At 42.1% G+C, this 21782-nt stretch overlaps 2 protein-coding genes across 2 annotated transcripts in view; both read left to right on the forward strand.

Moving 5' to 3' along the window:
• LOC139302971 (disks large homolog 5-like) overlaps positions 1 to 16779 on the forward strand; it is a 30402-nt gene extending 13623 nt beyond the window's left edge. Inside the window, exons 10-34 of the mRNA XM_070926636.1 lie at positions 33 to 158; positions 410 to 542; positions 642 to 766; positions 1076 to 1251; positions 1821 to 1924; positions 2272 to 2364; positions 2664 to 3641; positions 3754 to 3877; positions 4001 to 4145; positions 4789 to 4910; positions 5813 to 5890; positions 5976 to 6135; positions 6449 to 6496; positions 6975 to 7137; positions 7223 to 7356; positions 7721 to 7879; positions 8098 to 8281; positions 8945 to 9093; positions 9449 to 9619; positions 9744 to 9940; positions 10730 to 10873; positions 11088 to 11215; positions 11716 to 11825; positions 13955 to 14064; positions 15702 to 16779. Of these exons, the coding sequence (XP_070782737.1) occupies positions 33 to 158; positions 410 to 542; positions 642 to 766; positions 1076 to 1251; positions 1821 to 1924; positions 2272 to 2364; positions 2664 to 3641; positions 3754 to 3877; positions 4001 to 4145; positions 4789 to 4910; positions 5813 to 5890; positions 5976 to 6135; positions 6449 to 6496; positions 6975 to 7137; positions 7223 to 7356; positions 7721 to 7879; positions 8098 to 8281; positions 8945 to 9093; positions 9449 to 9619; positions 9744 to 9940; positions 10730 to 10873; positions 11088 to 11215; positions 11716 to 11825; positions 13955 to 14064; positions 15702 to 15805 (4165 nt within the window). The 3' untranslated portion in view covers positions 15806 to 16779. The remainder of the gene's footprint in view (positions 1 to 32; positions 159 to 409; positions 543 to 641; positions 767 to 1075; positions 1252 to 1820; positions 1925 to 2271; positions 2365 to 2663; positions 3642 to 3753; positions 3878 to 4000; positions 4146 to 4788; positions 4911 to 5812; positions 5891 to 5975; positions 6136 to 6448; positions 6497 to 6974; positions 7138 to 7222; positions 7357 to 7720; positions 7880 to 8097; positions 8282 to 8944; positions 9094 to 9448; positions 9620 to 9743; positions 9941 to 10729; positions 10874 to 11087; positions 11216 to 11715; positions 11826 to 13954; positions 14065 to 15701) is intronic.
• Positions 16780 to 18267: 1488 nt separating this feature from the next.
• Positions 18268 to 21782, forward strand: part of LOC139302918 (calcium-activated potassium channel subunit alpha-1a-like) — a 78445-nt gene continuing 74930 nt past the window's right edge. The window contains exon 1 of the mRNA XM_070926569.1: positions 18268 to 18471. Coding sequence (XP_070782670.1) covers positions 18292 to 18471 — 180 coding nt within the window. The 5' untranslated portion in view covers positions 18268 to 18291. The remainder of the gene's footprint in view (positions 18472 to 21782) is intronic.

Consider the following 21782-nt stretch of genomic DNA (forward strand, 5'->3'; position numbering starts at 1 on the left):
TGATGCCTGATGAAAATGTGTGCATCCGTCAGCACGCTATGTGACAACTTGAGGCGAGAGAGGGACAGAGCTGTGAGTGATCTGGCAGATGCTCTGAGGAATCTGGATGACACGAGGAAACAAAAGAACGATGCGGTTCGGGAACTCAAAGAACTAAAGTGAGTCATTCCTCCTCACTCTTTAACTTCTTGCCAAGCTTATACTATTTTTAGGTTTTTCACAAAGTTTCTACTTGTGTCAGAGTCTGTGCTCCTCCTCCAGAGTGTAGATTTCATACCAGATCTTTTGTGCCACCCAGTGGAAGAATAATGTCACTGACTGAGCATGCACTCTTCTACTTCTACTTCTAAACTAACTTCTAAAGATGACTGTACTTATTTAAGAGCTGCACATTTTATGTTTCCTGCAGGGAAAAGATGGAGGACCAGTTAGAAAAGGAGGCAAGGTTTCGTCAGCTGATGGCTCACAGTTCACATGATTCAGCCATCGACACGGACTCCATGGAGTGGGAGACGGAAGTTGTAGAATTTGAAAAGCACAGAGTAAGAACCGCTGCCAATCTTGTTCTTAGGTGTATGGTTCAGTTCAAGTTAATGTACTATCAAACTGTAACTAAATGAATTATGTTTTGTCTTACGCAGGACATGGATTTGAAAGCACTTGGGTTTGATATCGCTGAAGGGGTAAATGATCCTTATTTACCAGGAGATTGTGGCATATTTGTCAGTAAGGTGGATAAAGGAAGTATTGCTGAAGGAAGATTGAGGTAAATGTCATTGCTTTGCCACCTGGTTAAAAATAAAAAATAAAATATTGAAAATGTACTAAATCAGTGCCGATAAAACACATGAGTTTCGATACCAAAACAATACATTTATCTATATTGTTGTTTGGAGAATGTAAACACATTAAGAAATATTGGATCATAAGAATCTGACGCCATTTTTGGATACTCAATGCTTCAGACACTTTTTGGTTGGTACTCAAGACATATTGAGATTTGATATCCAGCCCTACATTTTATTTGTGTCTTTAATTTGATTAATTGAACCATCACTCTGTTCTCTCTGTGCAGGGTGAACGATTGGTTGTTGAAAATTAATGATGTGGACCTGACCAATAAGGACAGGAAGCAGGTGATCAAAGCGGTGCTGAGCGGTGAGGGAGTCATCAATATGGTGGTTCGCAGAAGGAAGTCACTAGGAGGACGGATCATCACTCCGATCCAGATAAACCTGACTGGACACAAAGGTCCGCTTCAAGCTCCATTAAGAAAGAAACTTAAAGGTTGTGTGTATGTGGAATGGAAAAATGGAAATTTGTGCCTTTTTAAACGAGCCGTCAGGACTTCCCTGAGGTTGTGATGTCATGACTACACAGTCATCGCACTTAGCCACGCCCCCAGCAGGTCATCTGCTCCAGACACAGCATGCCCACCAAGTACAGGGACGCGCTCATCCACCCGCTCAGTCTAAGTTAACTGACCCCTCTGCTCAGGAGTTCAAGTTTTTGGAGGTTGTTCAGTTTGTCTAAAACGTCTTGTTTCAGACAGAGGTGAACTGAGGGGCTGCAGAAAGGACCAGTATAAGATAAATAAGGACTTTTTTGAACGGTGAATCATGCAAAGCTACTGTGGTGGAGTCTTAGCATAAAATATAGAGCTGAAAAGTGCATAATATGGGACCTTTAACCATTTCAATGCTGTTAATGTTGTTTAATACAGCAAAAGTAATGATTGAAGTTTTGTTTTTTATTATGGATTGATGATGTTAACATGATATGTAATATGATTTCTGTTATTTTTCTGTCTCACCTCTCAGACAGTGGCATAGGTCTGGAAAGTGGAGTGTTTGTTGCCACTTTGGCTCCAGGCAGTCCAGCTGCCAGAGACTGCGCTCTTACTGTTGGGGATAGACTGTTAGCTGTGAGTATGCCGCCCAAAAACTTGTTTAAGTTACATGACCAGAGATGATGCCCATTTAACACCATGAGACTGCATCTGTGCAGAGATGTTAGCTTGTAGTGCCCTCTACTGACCACATGCAAGGAACACACTGGAGCTTTATGTCAAATATACACTACATACTAATACTTTGAAGTGCACACTATGTACTTGTCTTCATAGTATACAGTTTTGGTAGATTGTACAGGAAACCCTATAATGTACTTCATAATTTTTACTACCAGGAAATGATAGTGTTTGCCAATGAATGTCAATCAAACTGCAACATTGCTGGAATTTTTCTGACTGTGTGTTTTTGTCCACTACAGATTAATGGAATTGCACTCGATAACAAGTCGCTCTCTGAATGTGAGTCCCTGCTGAGGAACGGCCGTGATTCTCTCAGCATCTCCCTCATGAAGGTGAGGTCCTCAGACCTACAACACACCACTTACGTAGTCTCAGCCACTTTGATGTAGACCCAACCAAAAAGACCCCTTTAGAAATACATGTAGAAGATTACTTTAGGTCTATTATACTGGTGAAAAGTCTGCGAAGAACCTTTTAACGTGAGGAATATCGTCATAGCTTTTATCTCATAAAAGTCATTTTCACATCCCACTACGAGTCACTCAGGTTTTGTTCTCAAAGATGATCCTTGTATGCTTTAATTGCTTATAGTAAAATAAGTATTTATTTATTTACCTCCCTTCCTTGACAGTTCCTCCCACAGAGCTGTTCTGGCCAGAGTTTATTTGAAAGTTTGAGAGACTCAGAAAAGACCTCTCGGCTCCAGTCCTGTGAGATCCACGCCAGGAACTGCAGGAACTCCAAGCACAACTGCTCCAAGCACAACTGCTCCACACAAACAGACATTTGCAGCTGTGACCTGGTCGACAGAGGGGACGAAGCGTGTAAAGATACAGGCGACTCTCTGGACAGCAGCAGCAGCAGCGATGCTCACTGCCTCAAGCCTTTTTCCAACAGCTCCCTACACTCCCGCTCCCTTTCCACCTCCCACAGTCCCTCAGAGCCCCACCCAGACTTCTGCTACAGGAGGCAGGAGCTCCACCATCGCCCCTTCACCTTCACCCCCGTGCCCTCTGACTGCAGCTCGCCACAGACCGCTGTGGACCGAGTGCAGAGCTCACCAGCGAAGCCTGGCGGAGGCACTTGGCCTAAAGTCATAGCGGGAGCTTCTATTCCCGAGTGCGCCCAGCTTTCCATTTACAAAAAAACCAAACATAGGAAGTCCATCTTTGATGTGAACGCTTTCAGGAGACCCGAGGCGTCCCCAAAACTGGACTATATGTCTCTTTCTCAGTTGCCTAAGCACTCGCCGCAGAGCTCAATATCTGAATCCGCTCAGACCCCTCCCACCCCGCCAGCCAGGAGCGACTCGTTTAGGTTCAAACATCGCCAGCAGAACAGTTCGGCGTCGGACTCCACCATCACCACCGGCACTCCCCCGGCCTCACCGGCCCAAGCTACAAGCCCACAGGACGAGGGAGAGGCAGGAAACCAGCTCTATTACACCAATGCTCCTCCAGGAGAGACGAAGAGCAGCTCCAAGAAACCTGCTGATGAGGAAGGGAGTCGACACAGGCCAGAAGAGCGGGGAAAGAGGAGGTATCGGCCAAAATCAGCACCGGCACTGCGGAGAAATGTGACTCCATTACACATCCCAGTTCCCATGCAGGTAACGGAGATACTGTTCTTATCTGATCTGGCGTTCTTGTTGATGTGTGTGTGTTTCTGCATTTTGTCAGTTGCAGCCGTCGTGTGATCAGCTGTTTGATTGCTTGTTGCAGGTACAGAGTTTCTCTAACGACGAGCATTCCCCAGAGCCGATGGACTTGTTACGCTTCTCTCCTATGCGATCCAATCGGTACAGCATGACCTTTGCACCCCCCAGCTACGGCAGCATCACAGCACGTAAGACAGCTAAACAACTTCACCTGTTCTACAAATATTCGTAGAACCGCACTTTTACCTCTCATCGCTGTGTTTGTGTTGAGTCTGATACGATCTCTGGTCTTGTTCTGTGTGTTCTCCTAGACCCAGCACAGCGAGGTCTAGCCCCGTGTCCTGCCGTGACGGCTGTGATGAGGAACCCGGTCTACACCGCCTGGAGCCACGAGATCCAGACCAACAACTGTCCTCCAGCTCCCAGCTCAGGCGTCCACCCACATTCACACACAAGGTGTTAACATCTGCCATTTTCACTGCAGACATTTTGACTGATAGTCATAGTAGGGAAAGCACAGGTGTTACTAATAACATTAATGATCTGTTCTATTGAAGTGTCCCAGTAAGCCATTACAGTGAGCCAGCATGCACAATACCAGGACCCGAAACTGAAGCAGCTAAATAGATTTCAGCCATCGTTTATTGTCACCTGTGCTTTCCCAATGTGACATGTCAAAATATTGTTAAAAAGGCCTAAATGTCCTGTGAGTAATCAACTAATTGTTGTAACACTAAACAATACAGAGTAAAGATGTCCACTGTTGGTTGGACAAAATGGGAAATTTGAAAATGCCACCTTGGGCTCTGGGAACTTGTGATGGGTATTTTTTGCTATAATTTTGACATTTTATATATTTAACGATTCATTTTTTGACTACTTGATACTGAAAGTAGTCATTAGTTGCAGCCCTAATATTGCTTTTACACATTCAACATTGATTTAATAAATCCTGTGAAGGCGCATTTATTGTACAAAGCATCAGTGTTTACCCTGCCCCAGATCTCATGAACAGATGGCAAGTAGCAAATTATATCTTGCTCTGGGTTGAATAATTGACCGCCGGGGGACTTACTGAAGCCCTTTTCTCCACTTTTAGCCCCCAGCATCAAGGTCGTCTCAGTCTGGACCTCAGCCACAAGCCCACTGGAGACTTGACGGAGACGAGCTGCAGCCAACCACCACACAGCACCAACTCCCTGCCCTCCAGCGCCAGACTGGGTACGTATGGAGTCCTAGATTTAGAAATCGTAACTTGTATTATATGTCCTGTAAATTATCTGTTGTTTTAAGGGTGAGTTCACCCAAATGACAAAAACACATTTTGTTCTCTTACTTCTAGTGGTATCTAGCCATGCAGGTAGGTCTTGTTTGATTCCCCATGTTTTGAGATATCAGGAACAATGCCCTGGTTACTCTGTGAACAGCTTATTAGGGATGATTTCTTTTTTTTTAGAAAGTAGTAAGTAACTGGGACATTGTTTCTAGAAAGGCAGGTTTCTGTAGAAATATTTAGATATGATTTTACACTGAGCAACACTATTGTATTGGGAGGCTGGCAGAAAAGTCAGAGATGGATATCTCAAAACTTCGACAAATAAAACTAAAACTGTCTCAGGGTTTACACATCATCTGTTTACAGGTCTTGGGTGGTATTACTGCGTATGTCAAGTGCTATCCTTTTTTGTCATGAGTCCCAAAATGTTATAGGAGTGCAATGCTAAATCAGTGGAGACTATCCTCACTAAGGTCATAAGAAATTACGCTATTACATTTCTATCAAATATAACATCAACCATCAGTGAAAAAGGGAAGCAGTGCTACTGTATAACACACAGCAAAGGCCACATCATTTAGTAAGTGTTTAGACCGTCATCTAGCAACTAAATTGACCATGAGATTCATCACTCTGTCTGACAGTGACTGATTGGCCACATCATACATTTGCATTGTAGTAATTCATCAGAGATGTCTATCGCAATGTCGGGAAAAACTGTTTACCACCTTCACTAAGCAATATCCTGGAGGGAAACCTTGTATCTACATGTCTTGATAACTACATAGGCTACATATGTATTTTTGATTGACCCTTTTAATAAATGTCCTCTGTTTGTGGTCTTTAGGCTCCGCTTTACAATTTAGGGCAGAACGTATTAAGATCCCTCCAACTCGTTATCCCCGCTCCACTGGATCTGACAGAGGTACGGTTGAGTTTGGATGCTACATCGTCTGATAACTTGCATTATAGCAAGTCTGAATTCATACCTTGCTCCTCTGCCACTCCAGGCTCCCTCTCACATTCGGAGTGTAGCAGCCCGACACCTCCAATGTCCCCCATCAACCTGGAGACATCGTCTTTCGCCAGCAGCCAATCGCAGAGCTCCATTTCCACCCAGCCCAGGATATCAGTCAGCCCTGCTCCAGTTGGTGACAGGCGGAAAGATGGGTAGGCCAGCCCGCACGTCCGGGTCGTTACACTGCGATCATTCAGCAGAACACGACGTGTTTTCCACCATTTGTCTGTTCCTCTGTCTGCTTCATTGTGATGAAGTGCTTGTAAAGCAGTAAACAAAGCTGTGAGCCTCCATCTCATATCATTAGAACGCAGACTCCCCATCTGTCATTTTATTCTCATCTCTTTCCTCTCTGCTGCTGTTCATTATAACCTGAAATCTTTCCTGCTTTGTGTGATCGCTCTCTTTCTTTCCCTCTCTCCATCTCCTTCTCAGATTTGTCTCTTATAGCACTTCCTCTGTCAGACTTCCACTGGCAGTAAAGCCCAAGTTCCTCTCTTTAAAAAGCTTGAGGTTTGTCCCGTGCTGCTTTTAGCACATACAGTATATGCACTGCCCTGCAAGACAGTTGGAGCACGGATCTCAACACCTTTTGTTTACACACTGCAGATATCAATGTTATATTCTCGCCCTGCTTAGCAGTTGCGGCGCTAGATTTGTTGGAATGTTTACCAGCCCTAATGAAAAAAGCTAATGGATGTGTATCCCTTTAAGTCATCATCTTTTCTTTGCTTGTTATTTATTCAGAATGCTGTTGAATTTTGTATGATTTTTGCATGACTTGGTTTCTGAAATGCACTTGGCATGTTGCACACAGCTCCCATATCTTATTGTTGAGACTTTTTTAACCCTGAAGGCTAGCAATGCATCTTTCCAGAAATCGGCAGAAGTAAACCACAGTACATTGAGACACATGATTGCAGGCAAGAGCTTCTTAGACAAATGTCAGAACATTACAGGTGTACAAAATGTTCCTCTTTTTCCCCTGAAGGCCGTACTTGGAGGAGCCACGCAATGTGACAGTACAGAAAGGAGCAGAACCGCTGGGGATCTCCATTGTGAGTGGAGAGAACGGGGGAGTATTTGTGTCCAAAGTGACAGCAGGCAGCATTGCACACCAAGCTCGTTTAGAGTACGGAGACCAACTCCTTGAGGTACAGCAGCCGCCGCACTTTAACTACATATCTATCTGTGGTTTATTGTTTCTTCCTGTTTCTAATAAATCACTGCTGTTTCCAGTTTAATGGAATCAACCTTCGCAATGCCAACGAGCAGCAGGCACGGCTGGTGATCGGGCAGCAATGTGACACAGTCACCATCTTGGCTCAGTATAATCCTCACATGTTTCAGCTGGGCAACCACTCTCGTTCAGGGTAAGAAGGAGAGGAGGAAAGAACACCATTCATTGATTTCATGAATTTCAGGTCATCAAATTGAACCATTCTGGCGAGAAAAGCCTGTCAGCACAGTGACAGAGAAGGTTGTTTTCAGTATAGTGTGAGAAAATTAATGGATTCGTTATGCTACTCTACATACAGCTAATACATGGACACATGACACTTTGTTCACATCAAACAACACAACCAAAGAGACAACATACTGCAGTGCCAATAGAGCATGTAGCAAAAAGTACAATCTTTTTTAAGATAATTTCTGAATCTCAATGAATAGCTTTTATATTAAGTAATTTAGCAATGAGTTGAAAAGGTTTTGACTCCGCTCCTGTTGTCCTTTTAGTTCTCGTATGGAGTCCATCAGCAACCAGCCGACTCCCCATGACAGCGGAGCCACCACCCCGGACAATCGCTCCACTGTCGATACGCTGAGCGAGCAGGACGAGGGCACCATGACGCCGCCATCTCCGACTCCGGCCACCAGCCCTCATAACTCCTTCAGGTATATACTGCTGTTTTCATGTTTATGTTTTAGTGTCTTTTCATATTTCATATACTGTTGTATTTCACTTGTGACTTTTTTTGTCTTGTGTTGGGAGACAATTCTGTTTAAAAAAATAGTGAACTATAACTAACAAATATGAACTATAAAGCTATTGGTAGGCATTGTGGTGGGGTTGAAAGAAATTCAAAGCTTGACTGTGAAGTTTTTTTCTTCAGACTTCCTGGTTCAAGTACACGCTGGGCTGCAGAGCCTCGGCTGGTGAGGCTGAAGAGGGTCCAGGTGGAGCTGGGAGTTCAGGTTTGTGGAGGAAACCTGTGCGGCATCTTTGTGGAGAGTCTGGATGACGACAGCCCTGCTAAGAGTCCTGATGGCCTGCTGCCTGGAGACTTGATACTGGAGGTACATGCAGTGTTTAGCAGTCACTTTAATTTGCCACGTGCACAACAAAAATGACTTGGGCAGTTGGTGCTGACACATTATTTGACACAGGAATAATGAGCTTGGCATGCCTTTTGAATTGGTTTAGGAGTTCTAGTGTGGCTTCCTTCAAACACCCACATTACGTCACACATTTGAAACCTTGTGGTCTGTGGTATTGCTGAATGAGCATACACCCATTTGTTGATGATTTGTTTGTGCTACCACTGAGCCATTCACTGTCTCTTCCTCCTCTTTCTAAGTAACAAAGGAAGCCGCCATAATTTCATGATGGGAAGAAAGAGACGGAAATATGAGAAAAAAATGACACATTTGCAAAATACAAATGCTAAATGTAAGCAAAGAGAAGTACAGCGAGTGTAACTAATGAAATTACCTCACTGTATATAATCACAAAATTTACTCTGACTGACCAAAAGCCCTCTATAGTTATACATTCAAAGAACTGCTCTATTTTGATAGATCTGGTTGCATACAGGTGTGTGTACAGTGTGTACAGTACAGTCCTCTATATAACTGTCGGTTATTATTTGGTTTGCTTTTACTGAAAATGATGAGTCATTCTGTGTTGGCAGCCGAGCTCAGTGTCCTTTTATCAACTGTATAATTGATGTTTTCAAACAGTACAACGGCATCAGCATGAAGAACAAAACTAAAGAGGAGGCTTACCTGGAAATGTTGAAACCGGCAGAAACAGTCACATTCAAGGTCCAGAACTGCGTGGACAGCCTCTCTGCGATCAAAGAGTCCTGTGGAGATGGATTTTATATAAGGTACACTAAATGTTTATCAAACAGTCCGAACTGGGGACAAATCAAGTTTCAACTTCAGATGATTTATAGCACATTTGGGTTTTGTAGCATGCAATGAAGTCAACAGAACATGAAAACGTAAGACTGGCAAGTGTGATGTTTGTTTAAGAGGCCTAACAAAAGAGGCATAAAGGGATTCCTAGACCATGTTTTGGGGATTTGTGTTTTAGGTTGAATCTTAAACACAGAATCCATCTTAAAGGCTCTTTTAATCTTTAAAATCTCCTGTGAAGTTGTCTCTCAATCTGTTATGTCCTTGTTCAAAGGTCAGAGGAATGTATTCATCATAACGGCTTTATTATTCATCTCTTGTCAGAGCACTTTATGAGAGGGTGGCAGAGGTCGAGCAGGAACTGAGCTTTAACAAAGATGACATCCTGTATGTTGAAGATACGCTGCCAAACGGCAACTTTGGCTACTGGACGGCCTGGCAACTCGACGAGAACGCACAGAAGCTGGGAAAAGGGCAGATTCCAAGTAAATACATGTAAGTCCAGCCAATAATTTCCTTTGTGGTTATCTTCATGAATCTGAATGAGAACTTCCATATTCAACAAGTGGAGATATTAAAGAGCAGGAGTGTGATGCACGTGCTTGTATATCTCCATAAGGATGGACCAGGAGTTCTACAGGAGACACAGCATGGCTGATATGAAAGACGATAACGGCACCAGCAAGACTCTGTCGGCAGCTGCACGGAGATCCTTCTTCCGCCGGAGGCTGAAGCACAAACGCAGCGGATCCAAGGACGGGAAGGATCTGATGGCTCTGGACGCCATAAGCACAGACTCTTTACCCATCACAGAGGGTGAGAAATCATCTGCTGAGGCACCTTTATCAGAAAGTTAACGAGAATGGTGGATTGTAGAGCGAGAACTTTGTCACAGCAGCGGTGGAAGAAGTATTCAGATTTTTAATATAGTGACCACAGTGTCCTTTCCTTGCTGTTGGTTGAAAATCTCGCAGCTCCAGTTCATGACGTTTACATCTGCTTGAAAGAAAAAGAAGGGAAGAAAACAGGGAGAGAGAATTTAAGGAGAAAGAAATGTAAAGAATGAGAGAGATTGAGTTCCTTCTCTAAAACTCATTGAGCTTGAAACATGGTTGTCGTGAAATTTATCTGATGTGAAATCAAAAAAACTTTAAAATGCAAAGTAACAAGTGATTGTCAGATAAATGTAGTGGAGAAGAATACAAGTGTTTGTCTGTGGAGTAAAAAAAATAAAACTAAAACTAAAATAAAATACTTAAAGTACTACTTTATTGAATACAATTCTCAAGTATTACTTCAGTAAATATATCTACTGTGTCTCAGTGTAAGAGCATCATCACCCTCAAGTTTCAAGAAAAGAAAGATCAGGATGGGGAATGCAGATGTACTGTATAGTGACTTAAAGTAAAGTTATTGGTAAGCAGATATGTCAGGCAGTATGAGAGTGTGGCCATAAAGCAGGATGCTGCTATAAAAAGCATGCTGGCTCAACAGAACTTCTCCCAGGATACATAAATTCATAACTCTGCTTATTAAAGGCAGCTGTATCTCTATGCTGTCTTGTGTATTTTTGGAGTGAATTGTATTTCCATTTTTCCTGCTCAGACGGTGTGAGCCTGATGTACCAGCGGGTTCAGAGGGTGGAGTGCTCTTCCCCCAGACCAGTGCTGGTCTTGGGTCCATTAGTGGAGGCCAGTAAGGACATGTTGGTGAAGGAGTCTTCTGCCATGTTCTGTCGCTGTCTGCCTGGTGAGCTCGTACACACAGTAACGAGTCTGTTGTTAGTTTATTTATTCATGAAGGACTTTACATGTGTCCATGAGGTTTGTGTCATACTGTAGAGATGGTTTTCACAAAGACCTACGTAGTTTAAAGATTATGAAATGAAAGTAACAAGTAGAGGGAACTAAATCAGTGTGAATTATACAATTGTTTTTAATTTAATTAAATTTTTTACTTCCAGAGATTATGAAGGCATCTCAGCAGGCGATAGAGCGGGGAGTAAAGGACTGTGTGTTCATCGACTACAAACGGAGGAGCGGCCATTTTGATGTTACAACTGTTGCATCAATAAAAGAGATCACAGAAAAGGTAAATTCATCTCACTGTGGGTTATATTCCACACCAGGACTCTCAGTGTGATGTCTGTGGACTAGAAGACTGATAGCAATTGTGTCTTTTAGTTTTATGTCTGTCAAGTTTGTGCTCTGCTGTCTTTATAACCTTAGGATAATATAATAGTTGTCTATAATTGCAGATAACATATTAATACAAGAAGACCGAACTGCCATTTGATCCAAATAACTTTTAAATTACTTTTGAATGTTTTTTTAAGTATGATTTGTCCAAATTTGGAGTTGAGCAGTTGTGTGAACTACTTTGCCGACATAACTCACAACCTGCTGGAAGAATTTATGCCCTCGATGCGTGCAATAAATCCAAAATGCAGCTTTAATGTCAACTTTCTGTTGGATGTTAATTATTTATCCAAAACCAACAAATATAAGTCATCTGGCATATTCTTTGCAACATTCTGCTTCGAACCATCCCCCATTTCTCATGCAGTCTTTTGCTGTCATCTTCTCTCATAGGACTGTCACTGTTTACTTGACATTGCCCCTCACGCCATCGAACGTCTTCACAGCGTTCACATCTACCCAATCGTCATATTCATACGCTACAAAAATGCCAAGCAGATAAAGTGAGTAAATCCCATGCCTTTTTAAAAAGATGTTTGTTTCAGTTCTTTGTTTGTTTTTTGGTTTCTTGCCTGAAAACATGTCAAGTGTATGTCAAGCATGCTTTGTGTTTTGGTGCCATGGCTGTTTACTCAACTCTCACTTCAAGTTCAGATCCTTCTACTGAGAAAATCCTTCGTGCAAGGCTTTTGGTTCTGGAAGCTGTTTATGAGAATATAATGTTTAGACTGTGATTTTACAGAAAGTTTATATCAAAATATAAAATATGAATACACACAAGGCATCAACATACTCTGTAGTGTCTGTAGCATCTAATTTAATTGCCTGTTCTTATTATGATTGGACATTACATTCATATATAATCAAAAATGTAACCATTGCATACAAATGTAGAGGATTATTTGGCATACATTTTATTCTTTACATGCTTTTGCCAGTTAGGACAATGTTTTGGTCAAGAAGATGTTAGAATGAGTCAGCTACACACTTCTCCAAAAAAAGCTCTCATCTATGTTGATGCTAGTTCTCCTTCCAGGAAATATCCCTCTCTTCTAATATCAAGAAATTGGCTTCTGCAGAAGTCTTGCTGCTTTCATAATCACATTCATCCTGCAGACGCAACTAAAACTAATTGATGGACTTGATTTGATCAGTGTCATTAGTTCAGAAACCACCGCCTGCTCTCTTCCACCACCTGCCGGGGTTTTGATAGGATGATTGTGGATATTTCAAAGATCCCTCTGCTTTTTCATTTGTAATCGCATGAGAAGATTAAATCTGGTCAAACCTCAGCATGGTACTTTATGCACCTGCACACGCACACACACACACAAATACAAATAAAGACACAGTCAGATCTGGCAGAAACAGGCTTTCTCGGCCACACACATACACACCCCCGCCCACAAATCTATGAAGTGGTGCAGCAGGCGAACATGGTGGAGATTGATTCCTGCTAAGCCTCTGCTGTCATCAGCTGAGTGCCAGCTGTCCAGGGAGAGCTCACGAGGCCTGTGGCTCCGCTTCGTGGCGTGGGTGGCTAAAACACTCACTGACCCCACCTGCTGCAGCCGCTACATAGACACAAATGCACCTCCCACTGCCTGCCTGCTGCAGCTCAAGCTTTTTCATTTGTTTTTATCCTCTGGGAGGCATCAGCAGACCAATATGTTGACTGCATACTGAGTGCCAGGGAGAGATGGAACTGCGATTCTAGGTTAGGTCAGGCGCTCCCAGTGGATGAAGACTGATGGCCGAGGAGTCATGTGACTTCTTCTTAAGAGTTTGTGCAGATATGGAGTGAACCAGCGGGCTGGAAGGGTTTGCAGTAGAGGAATCTCAAAAAACTCTGTAGTTTGTGTGTTAGATACCTACACGTAGCACCTGATAGTGTTGCATGGTTTTATGATAGAAATGAGAAATTTTGCTGTACCTTATGTATTAAAATGTCCCTTTAATACAGTATCCATGGTTGTTTTAGTCCATTGTGAGCAGTGTTACAACTTAATCATATTTACGCGGAAATCCTGTACATCGATTAAGAAATCCTACTCATTAAGTATCTTCACTGGATCAGCCAAAAACATCCCATTTGGTTATTCCGAATAGAATTTCCAGAAAATGTACTTTCATTTATTTACATGCTTAAAGTCATGATGCATATATGGACAATAGACAATTTTATCCGTATCACCCACCCTTGGTACCTGAGTATGCAGTCATAAGCTACAAATACACTTCGCAGTTGTTACAGTGCAAATGTTATCATCCATTCAGGTCAGAATAAATGACACATTTAGAACGAACAAATCAGATCAGATCTTCTAAAGAAAGGTGTTGTGATTGGAATTGTAGGTGGACTTGTTGAAATCCAGCTTACAAACATACAAGCACATTGTAAAGAAATTGAAAGGGAGAGTTTGTCAGAGCAAATGATTTTTAAAGCGGTACAACAACTGTGTGTGGACATTCTGCGTAATTTATTCAAATCTGAATCTATTTTTCAAGAAATGTTTTTACTGGATTTGATAAACTCTGACTCCATCTACACTGAGGTGTTGCACCCTGTTATGTATCTCTGTGTGATTTGAGACTTTCAAGGATGCTGACAGGTGCTGATGTTTCTCTCCAGGGAGCAGAAGGACCCTTTGTACCTGCGGGATAAACTCTCACTGAAACACTCAAAGGAGCAGTTTGAGGCGGCACAGAAAACAGAGCAGGAGTACAGCCGCTTCTTCACAGGTTGGTGGAAATAGAGATAGCTGGATGGATACAGGAATTACAGCAATAACTATAATAATATATAATATAATAATTATTTACGTCTTATAGAGACATCTGTAAATGTACTAAATGTGTATGTGATGAATAATTTGAATGTAATAATACTGGTGATCAGATTAGGTGATCATGGTACCTTAAATTCCTGCCGTGACTTGGCAAAGAGATGTCAGACTACTCGTTGAACAGTTTTATCTTTCGGTCTTTCATGACCGGCATGACCTGAAAGAAACTCAGACATGCCAACCTTTCTGCCGGGGCCTTGTGAGGCGTTCTACACGCAGAATTGGTGATCTTCATATGTGCCAAAGTACAGGGAATAAACAGCAAACTGTTGTCCCTGATAATTTTGGGCGTAATTGCAAAATGTTTCAAATGTGATTTTAAGACTTCTTTAAGCACTACAAATAAAAATACAATACGTCTCCATTGTACTGGGGTGGTGGCAGAAACACAGTTGCAATAAGTCATGGTAACAAATGCAATATTTTAATATGGTCTAGTTTAACTAAGTGAGTCTCTCACAGCGCTGGAGGTTATCGGAGTTTTTTGGAGCACAGTATCTCTGTGGTTTCTCACAGATCAGAGTTAAAGTTTTGGTATCTGGAGCAGCAGCCAGTCTGAGACACCCAACTGTCCAGCTGATTAATGACTCTATAAAAGGAGGCGATTTATGGGGAAGGGCTTTGGAATGAACACATACCGCCACTGATGCCTTCTAACAGGGAGAGTTGGCCGACCAACTTCTTGCACACAACGAAGAGGAGTGTAATTATCAGCAGTTATAAATCTGAGTATCTGGTGATAGACGGCATGAAGTGGAGCAGATCACATCCCTGAAGTACTTAAATCTACACAGTCCAGGACTGAAATGATTTGGCTGCACAGTCCTGTTTGTCCACGAGAACATTAGTGCTGTTCACCTCTGAAATTATTAGACAACCTACAGGAAGTTGATCAACGGCCATTTGATGCTTTTATGTTTTATATTACTGAAAACTGAATATCTTCCAGTTTACAATACAAGCATAATGAAGACGTTGCATTGGGTTCTGGGAACTTGTGATGTGTGTTTTTCTAAATCTGAAACATTTGAATTAATCAATTAATCTATCGACTTATCTAATTTATGTGATAGTAAAGTCAATATCTTGGAGTTTTGGACTGTTAGTCAGACAGACAAGCAGCCACTACTAGCATAACAACCCCCATATCTCCAACCAAACTGTTGGCGTTCAAGTTGCATTGTGGGTAATGTAGGCGCCAGATTTTGACAGGGAAGAAGAATATCTCTTGTCCTACTGCATCGATTCTGATCCTGACAGTGTTAAAGAAGTGTAATACTAAATCCATGGAGTAATCAAGAAATAATCTGAAGAAAATAATCATCAGTTGCAACATTTTTCGCAGTTTTCTAACATTTTATAGACAATAAATTGATTAATGAAGAAAAGACTCAGTGATGATGAAAATAATCAGTTAGTCACAGTTGTAGATGTTCATATACAAGAGGCAAAGTTTCAGCCAAATCTGACAAATGCTTACCACTCCCCATGTAAATACCCCCACACCCCTCCACACCCCACACTGTGTTGCAGGCGTCGTCCAAGGAGGCAGCGTCTCCTACATTTGCACTCAGATCGTGACCATCGTGGAGCAGGAACAGAGTAAAGTACTGTGGATTCCAGATGGAGCGCCGTAGAAAATGTCACCTCTCTCTCACCACACGCCACTCCGAAACATTCGAGAGGAAGAGATTTTTATTATGGGACACAGTGAATCGGTACATCTAACAGACATCATGAAGTTAACGCCAATGCTTTCTCACATATAGCAATATCAGCACTGATGATGATGATCATGTAATATTCCCACTACAATAGTGATGTACTGTACTACAGATAGATTTGTTTACACTAGTATTTAATACTTGAATGTTTTATTCCCCCTCATATCTCGTAGCACTCCTTTAATCCCACTTTGTCCCATGAACATGTCGGACCACAGGAAGTCTGCATCGATGCAAACTGAAGACTTTATTCTTGAAGTGAAGATAGAGTGGACCACTGTGTTCCCTTCTCTATATTTATACGTATTTTCCTGCCATTTAATTTATCTAATCAAATCAAAGATGTTGGTTATGAACCTTTGTTATACAAATGTAGTTGTCTAGTTAATAGGAAGGATGATATTTTCCATTTAATGTTCTTATTTATAGAGGAGAAATTGGGGCACATTTGCTTCCTACCTTCACGTTATGTTGTCTTCTGTTCTGTTAATTTCTCTGTTGACATCATTTCAGTCCTCAAAAATAATATTGTGCCAAGCTAAAAAAATATTTGCTAATCGCGATCCATTCCTGGATTTATTAACACTACAACTTCCATTATAAATCACACTGCAGGTATGTTCGTTTGTCCCAGTTTGTGTGTTCTACTGGTATTGCCAATACTTGTTCCTCTTTTGTCAAGTGGATTTTTAAAGAAGGGATCTTTTTATTTCTGGTTCAAGGTTGGCTGTCAACTACACACATTCACATGCACCTCTTGGGTTTTAGGTAGATCACGTTGTCAACATTTCATGCTCAAGTTGGATGAAACACTTTTAGGTCAGGTTTTCTCCTAATGAAGGTTAATATTTCTATAAAACATTAAAAACAGAGTACTGTTATTGGAATGCAAGTTGTCTGTGTTTTCCATTTAAATGTGGGTTGTGTTTCTTCATCTGATCATTTGAATTACATCCTCAGCTTTTGGTAGATCTTGGCAGATTTTTTGCAAGCTCACAAAGCAAGCTGATATTTGACAAGAGGAAAAGCTGCACCTCAAGGATCAATGCACTTTTTATCCACCAGGGGGAGTAAACCACCACTGTAGGTGAGACGTGGTAAGATGTCCTTTTATTACTTTTCATGCCACATTATCATATAGTTGCCTCTTCTAGAAAAAATACCCTTATTCGTTGACTTGTTTAACGAGTTTCCACTCGATATAGTTTCACATGTATCTTCCAAATTCACAGTAAAATAAAGCTGTTTATAAGAGCTGAAATTGGTTGGAGATGTTGCTGTCATGAAGTATTAAGTTCATACTTTCAGAAGGCTTTGGGTGTTTTTTATGACTTGCTGAGTATAATGTAAATCCTATCATTAAGAACAAATAAACCCATACTGAATCCTAAATGACAGACAGCAATTTTATAAAACCGGTATTAGGAGAAAAAAAGAGTTTAAAGAAGTCACCCCGTTATTTAAAGACCCTGTTTGGAAATGGATGTCATTGGTTATAAAACTGAAAGTGTCTCCACAGAACTGATAGTTTCAAAGTAAGATGGCTGTGACCACAAAGTTACAATCATCAAAAATTGATGGAGCGGTCACTATAAATAACCAGACATCCAGATAAGCATCGACGTCTGCTATTGATGGCTCCTCCCCTGCTACCTGTAAATCTGCGATGCCATCTCCCAACAAATGGATGTGACGGGCGGCCGCCGGAGAGCAACTACTGAAATCCGCTCCTCGACTCAAGAAATCGTCTTTCCCTTTCTGAAAAGGGCACCTTCTTCACACGGATATCGATAAACTGCGACCGTTTTAACGCGAGGAGCGCATTCAACAGTGCGCGCGCTGCGGAGCTGAAGTAGCGGAGCTGCTGAAAGCTGCGCTGTTGAACAAGGTGGAGCTGAGTGAACATATCGACTGGTGAGGACAACACGCCACTTCAGCGCAACGACAATAATACTTATATAGTTTTATCTGTGGGGACTGTCAGGGGTTTGAAGAGTTTGCAAGAAAATGTGATTTTTTTTATTTTTTTTTTAACGCACAGATCAAAGGATGACCCGCAGTTGCAGCCATGAACGCGCACTGTGAGGCGCGAGACTGATACCTTCATTTCAAAGGAAGTTTTTATTATTGCGCGCGTGCCTGCTGTCGACTCAACTTTTACGTCGTCGCTCGGTGAAGCCAGATGAGAAGGCAGAGAGGAGCGGGAGGTGGTTGACTTAAACATGGCTGAGCCGCTGGGGCATCAGGGGGCGCTGGCTGGAGCTCCCCAAAGCGCCTGAATCCCAGTTGAGTTGATTGTTTATAGGTGGAGGGGAGGGGGGCTGGCAGGTGACCAGAGGCCGATAATGCCGAAAAACAGGGAGAAATTCAACCCGGACCCGTCCATCCACATCTCCAAGATGAATGTGATCATCCCGTTTTCATCAGATGTGCCCTGTGACAGCAACGGCCAGCGGATGTGGTGGGCTTTCCTCGCCTCCTCCATGGTCACTTTCTTTGGGGGTCTCTTCATAATCCTCCTGTGGAGAACTCTCAAATACCTGTGGACTGTGTGCTGCCACTGTAACGCCAAGAAGAAGGTACGTACGGTCATTTCATAAACCACCACACCTCAAGGAAACGACTTATTCATCACAGGGTTTTTTTGTGTAACACCCAGTGCGTGACAATAATGTGTCCATCCAGTTTCATTTATGAAATGAGCTCCTAATTAAATCTGTGTTAAGACTCCATCGACAGAGAGCACAGTGAATAATTAACAGCTCATAATACTGTAGTTTAGTTATAGCAGGTGGTCCACCAACAAGTGTCAGCTGCACCTCTATGATCCATCAGGTGGGTTTGAAAGATGATTATCCAACACACAAAGCAGGTTGCAATGATCATAAACTGCTTCTCTTCCATAATTATCTCTTGTTATTTGGATATATTCCTTGTCTTTTGGTTGAATCTAAAAGCAGATTTAAATGTATGCATTTGTTTATTATCTCAGTCGTACTAAACATCCTCTCCGTCCTAACTGTCCTTTCCCGATTTTCACTTGTTAACAATGGAATATGTAAATGTTTGGTTCACCCAAAATGACTCAGGTTTTGAGATGTATGCCTCCACCCCGATTCAGTGGAAGTGAATGGAATTTCATTAATGCTGCTGCCCTTCCTAGAAACAACGTCCCCCGTTATTCTAGATAATCCACAGACCTCCATGTGAACATTTTGCATTGGAACTACTTTCTATTGAAGAATTAGTCCTGATGAAAACTGTTCTGTGGATTAATCAGAGTGACAGGGACACTTTCTGGAAAGAGATCTTTCAAATGCCATTTGAAACAACAACAAAATTCCATTCACCTTCATTTTATTGGTGCTGAGACACTGTTTATTGTCATTTGGATGAACCCACCCTTGATTTTAAGGAATAGACAGAAGCAGAAATAATCAGAAAATGGTTGCCTGGTAGTTGTCCAAAAAATGCCATTGTTAGCATAGTTTCCCATCATTTATGCTCTCATCAACATAGTCTGAGGTCATTATTATTTGCTGCTTGAAACCCTCCAGTGAACCGTGCAGCACCATTTGTTTGACACGTTTCCAAAAGTCAGGAATAGTCTTTGGGCCGTTCAGGACACACACAGAGCGTCAGCTGCTGCTACGTGGGTCCTACATTGTTGGATGTCCAACAGGCATTCTCGTACCAGTGGTGTGTATCTGCAGCGTCTGTGTGGAGGTTAACACTCAGTGTAATCCCCAGAAATTATTTCATAACATTTAAGGCAGGCTGCCACTAGATTTTCTGCTTCACAATTGTTACGACATCATCTGCTCGAGGTAGGCCGCAGTCCTGCATTAGAAGAAAAAAATGCAGTTTTTCTGTTGTAGGCTCTGTTTAAGATTAGTATCTTAATGTTTGTATCCTTCCTCTCACGCTAAAGTACAAAGATGGACTACCTGATACAGTTGCCAGAGATGGAGCAGTTTATCTAATGTATGTGCATTCATCTCTCAGACAGGCAGGGTGGATGAGGAGAAATGGCAAAGGCTGCATGCAGGGTGGTGCTGACCTTTTGAAGGGAGACGTCTGTATCAGTTTCATGCTTTGGTTGAAGCTGGTTACAATTAGGGCTGCAACTAACAATCACTGTCATCAGTGATTCATCTGTGGATATATTTTTGGTTATTTAGTTAATCTTTTAGTCTATAAAAATGTCTAAAAAATACTGAAAAATGCCTATCGCAAGTTCCCATCACCCGAGGTGATGTCATCAGATTGCAACAATTCAAAACCCAAAGATATAAAACAGAGAAAAGCAGCAGGAACCAGCAAATGTTTGTAATATTTTTGCTTGATAAATAACTGTGTGTTTCAGCTCTAGTTAGAATATTTAAAAGAATCCATCAGCTTGCATCCAAATTTTTATTTATAGATGTACAGAAATACATCTGTGAAAATAAGATCAGGATGAGGTTGTTGCTTTCAGAGTCCGCAGTCGAACACTGCTCATGTGTGAATGCAAGAGAGGAGTCAGATTTTGTGTGTTTGCTCAGGTTTTGCCAAGTGAAGCTGGTGAGCTCCACCAACCTGTTGTGCTTCTCTGTGGGAGTCAGCCAGTGACGGGTCATCCTTTCACTTTCAATCTTCCCCTCTCTGCCTCTTGCTCTCCTGGCATTCATTTCGTAACTCCTGCCACCGTCTTCTTTTCACCCTCTTTTTCTCATCCAAGAATCAACCTTCCTCCAAAGTGTCAGAAATGCAGTGTCAGGCGCATACGGTATGTGCCATATGAATCAGTGTTTTTGTTGCTAAGCAACTAGCAAGCAAAGGATTTCATTATAAGAGTAAATCTCTCTCTGTTATGCAGTTGTCTAGGCTGTGAGATGTGGCAGGTTGTGTTGGAGGAACACCTCCCCACCCCCTCCCAGCCTGTGCATGTCATTAGCAGCCCCAAACATGGAGCTTTCAGAGCATTGTTCATAGATGGGAGTTGATAATCCGTTTCCTCCTTTCCTGATTATCAGTTTGTTTTCCCCCTCTGCGGGGCGTTCGCTGCCCCGGCCTCTTCTGTTCTGACAGCTCTCATGTCTCTGAGACTGAGCCTCCATCTCTGTGGCCCGGCCCTCCCAGTCTGAGGATAATCGATAAAACTCGTCATTTGTGAGGTTCTGATGAATGACGGCCATTATCTGTCTGGGTGGAAGAAAGAAATTGTGTTCATTGTAAATGGCACTGTACTCACAATGGGAGGATGACGAGCTGTGGCAGCTTCTCAGTCACGTTTCAGGCTCACAGTGAGCAAGTTTTATTGAAGGAAATGTGTGTGTCATTGTTTGTTCAGTCCATGTTCAGGAGAGCTGCTGGAGCTTTGAGACACCACATATCCAACAGTGGACTGCTGTTTCCGAAGTAGATGTGGCATTGGCCAATGTGTTGTGTGTTCAAGGTATTGAAAAAGGCCCCTCTCCACGCCATATTTTTAGCCACTCTAGCAGTGTGGTTCTAGGGATGACAATGTCGGCAGGTTGTCCACTTTGATCTAAACTATTGGATGAATCTGTGAAATTCAGTACAAACATTCATGTTCCCCACAGGATGAGTTGTAATGACTTTGGTTTTGAGTGAAATGCCTAGACAACTATTGGACGATTCTGTGAAATTGGCTGCAGATATTAAAGGTCCCTAGATGATAAATTGTAAAGATTTTGATCCCCAGACTTTTCATAAAGGGCCATCATCAGGTCAAGTTGTCCAATACTTTGGTTTGACATTCCCATCTGCCTCAGCTGTACTTTGTGTTTAGTACTAATTGGCGAATGTTAGCATGCTAGTCTAAATTAAGATGGTGAATATGGTTATAAGCATGCTGATCTTAGCATTTAGCTCAAAGCACCGCTGT

Source organism: Enoplosus armatus, chromosome 20, assembly GCF_043641665.1.
Source record: "Enoplosus armatus isolate fEnoArm2 chromosome 20, fEnoArm2.hap1, whole genome shotgun sequence".
Classification (NCBI taxonomy): domain Eukaryota; kingdom Metazoa; phylum Chordata; class Actinopteri; order Centrarchiformes; family Enoplosidae; genus Enoplosus; species Enoplosus armatus.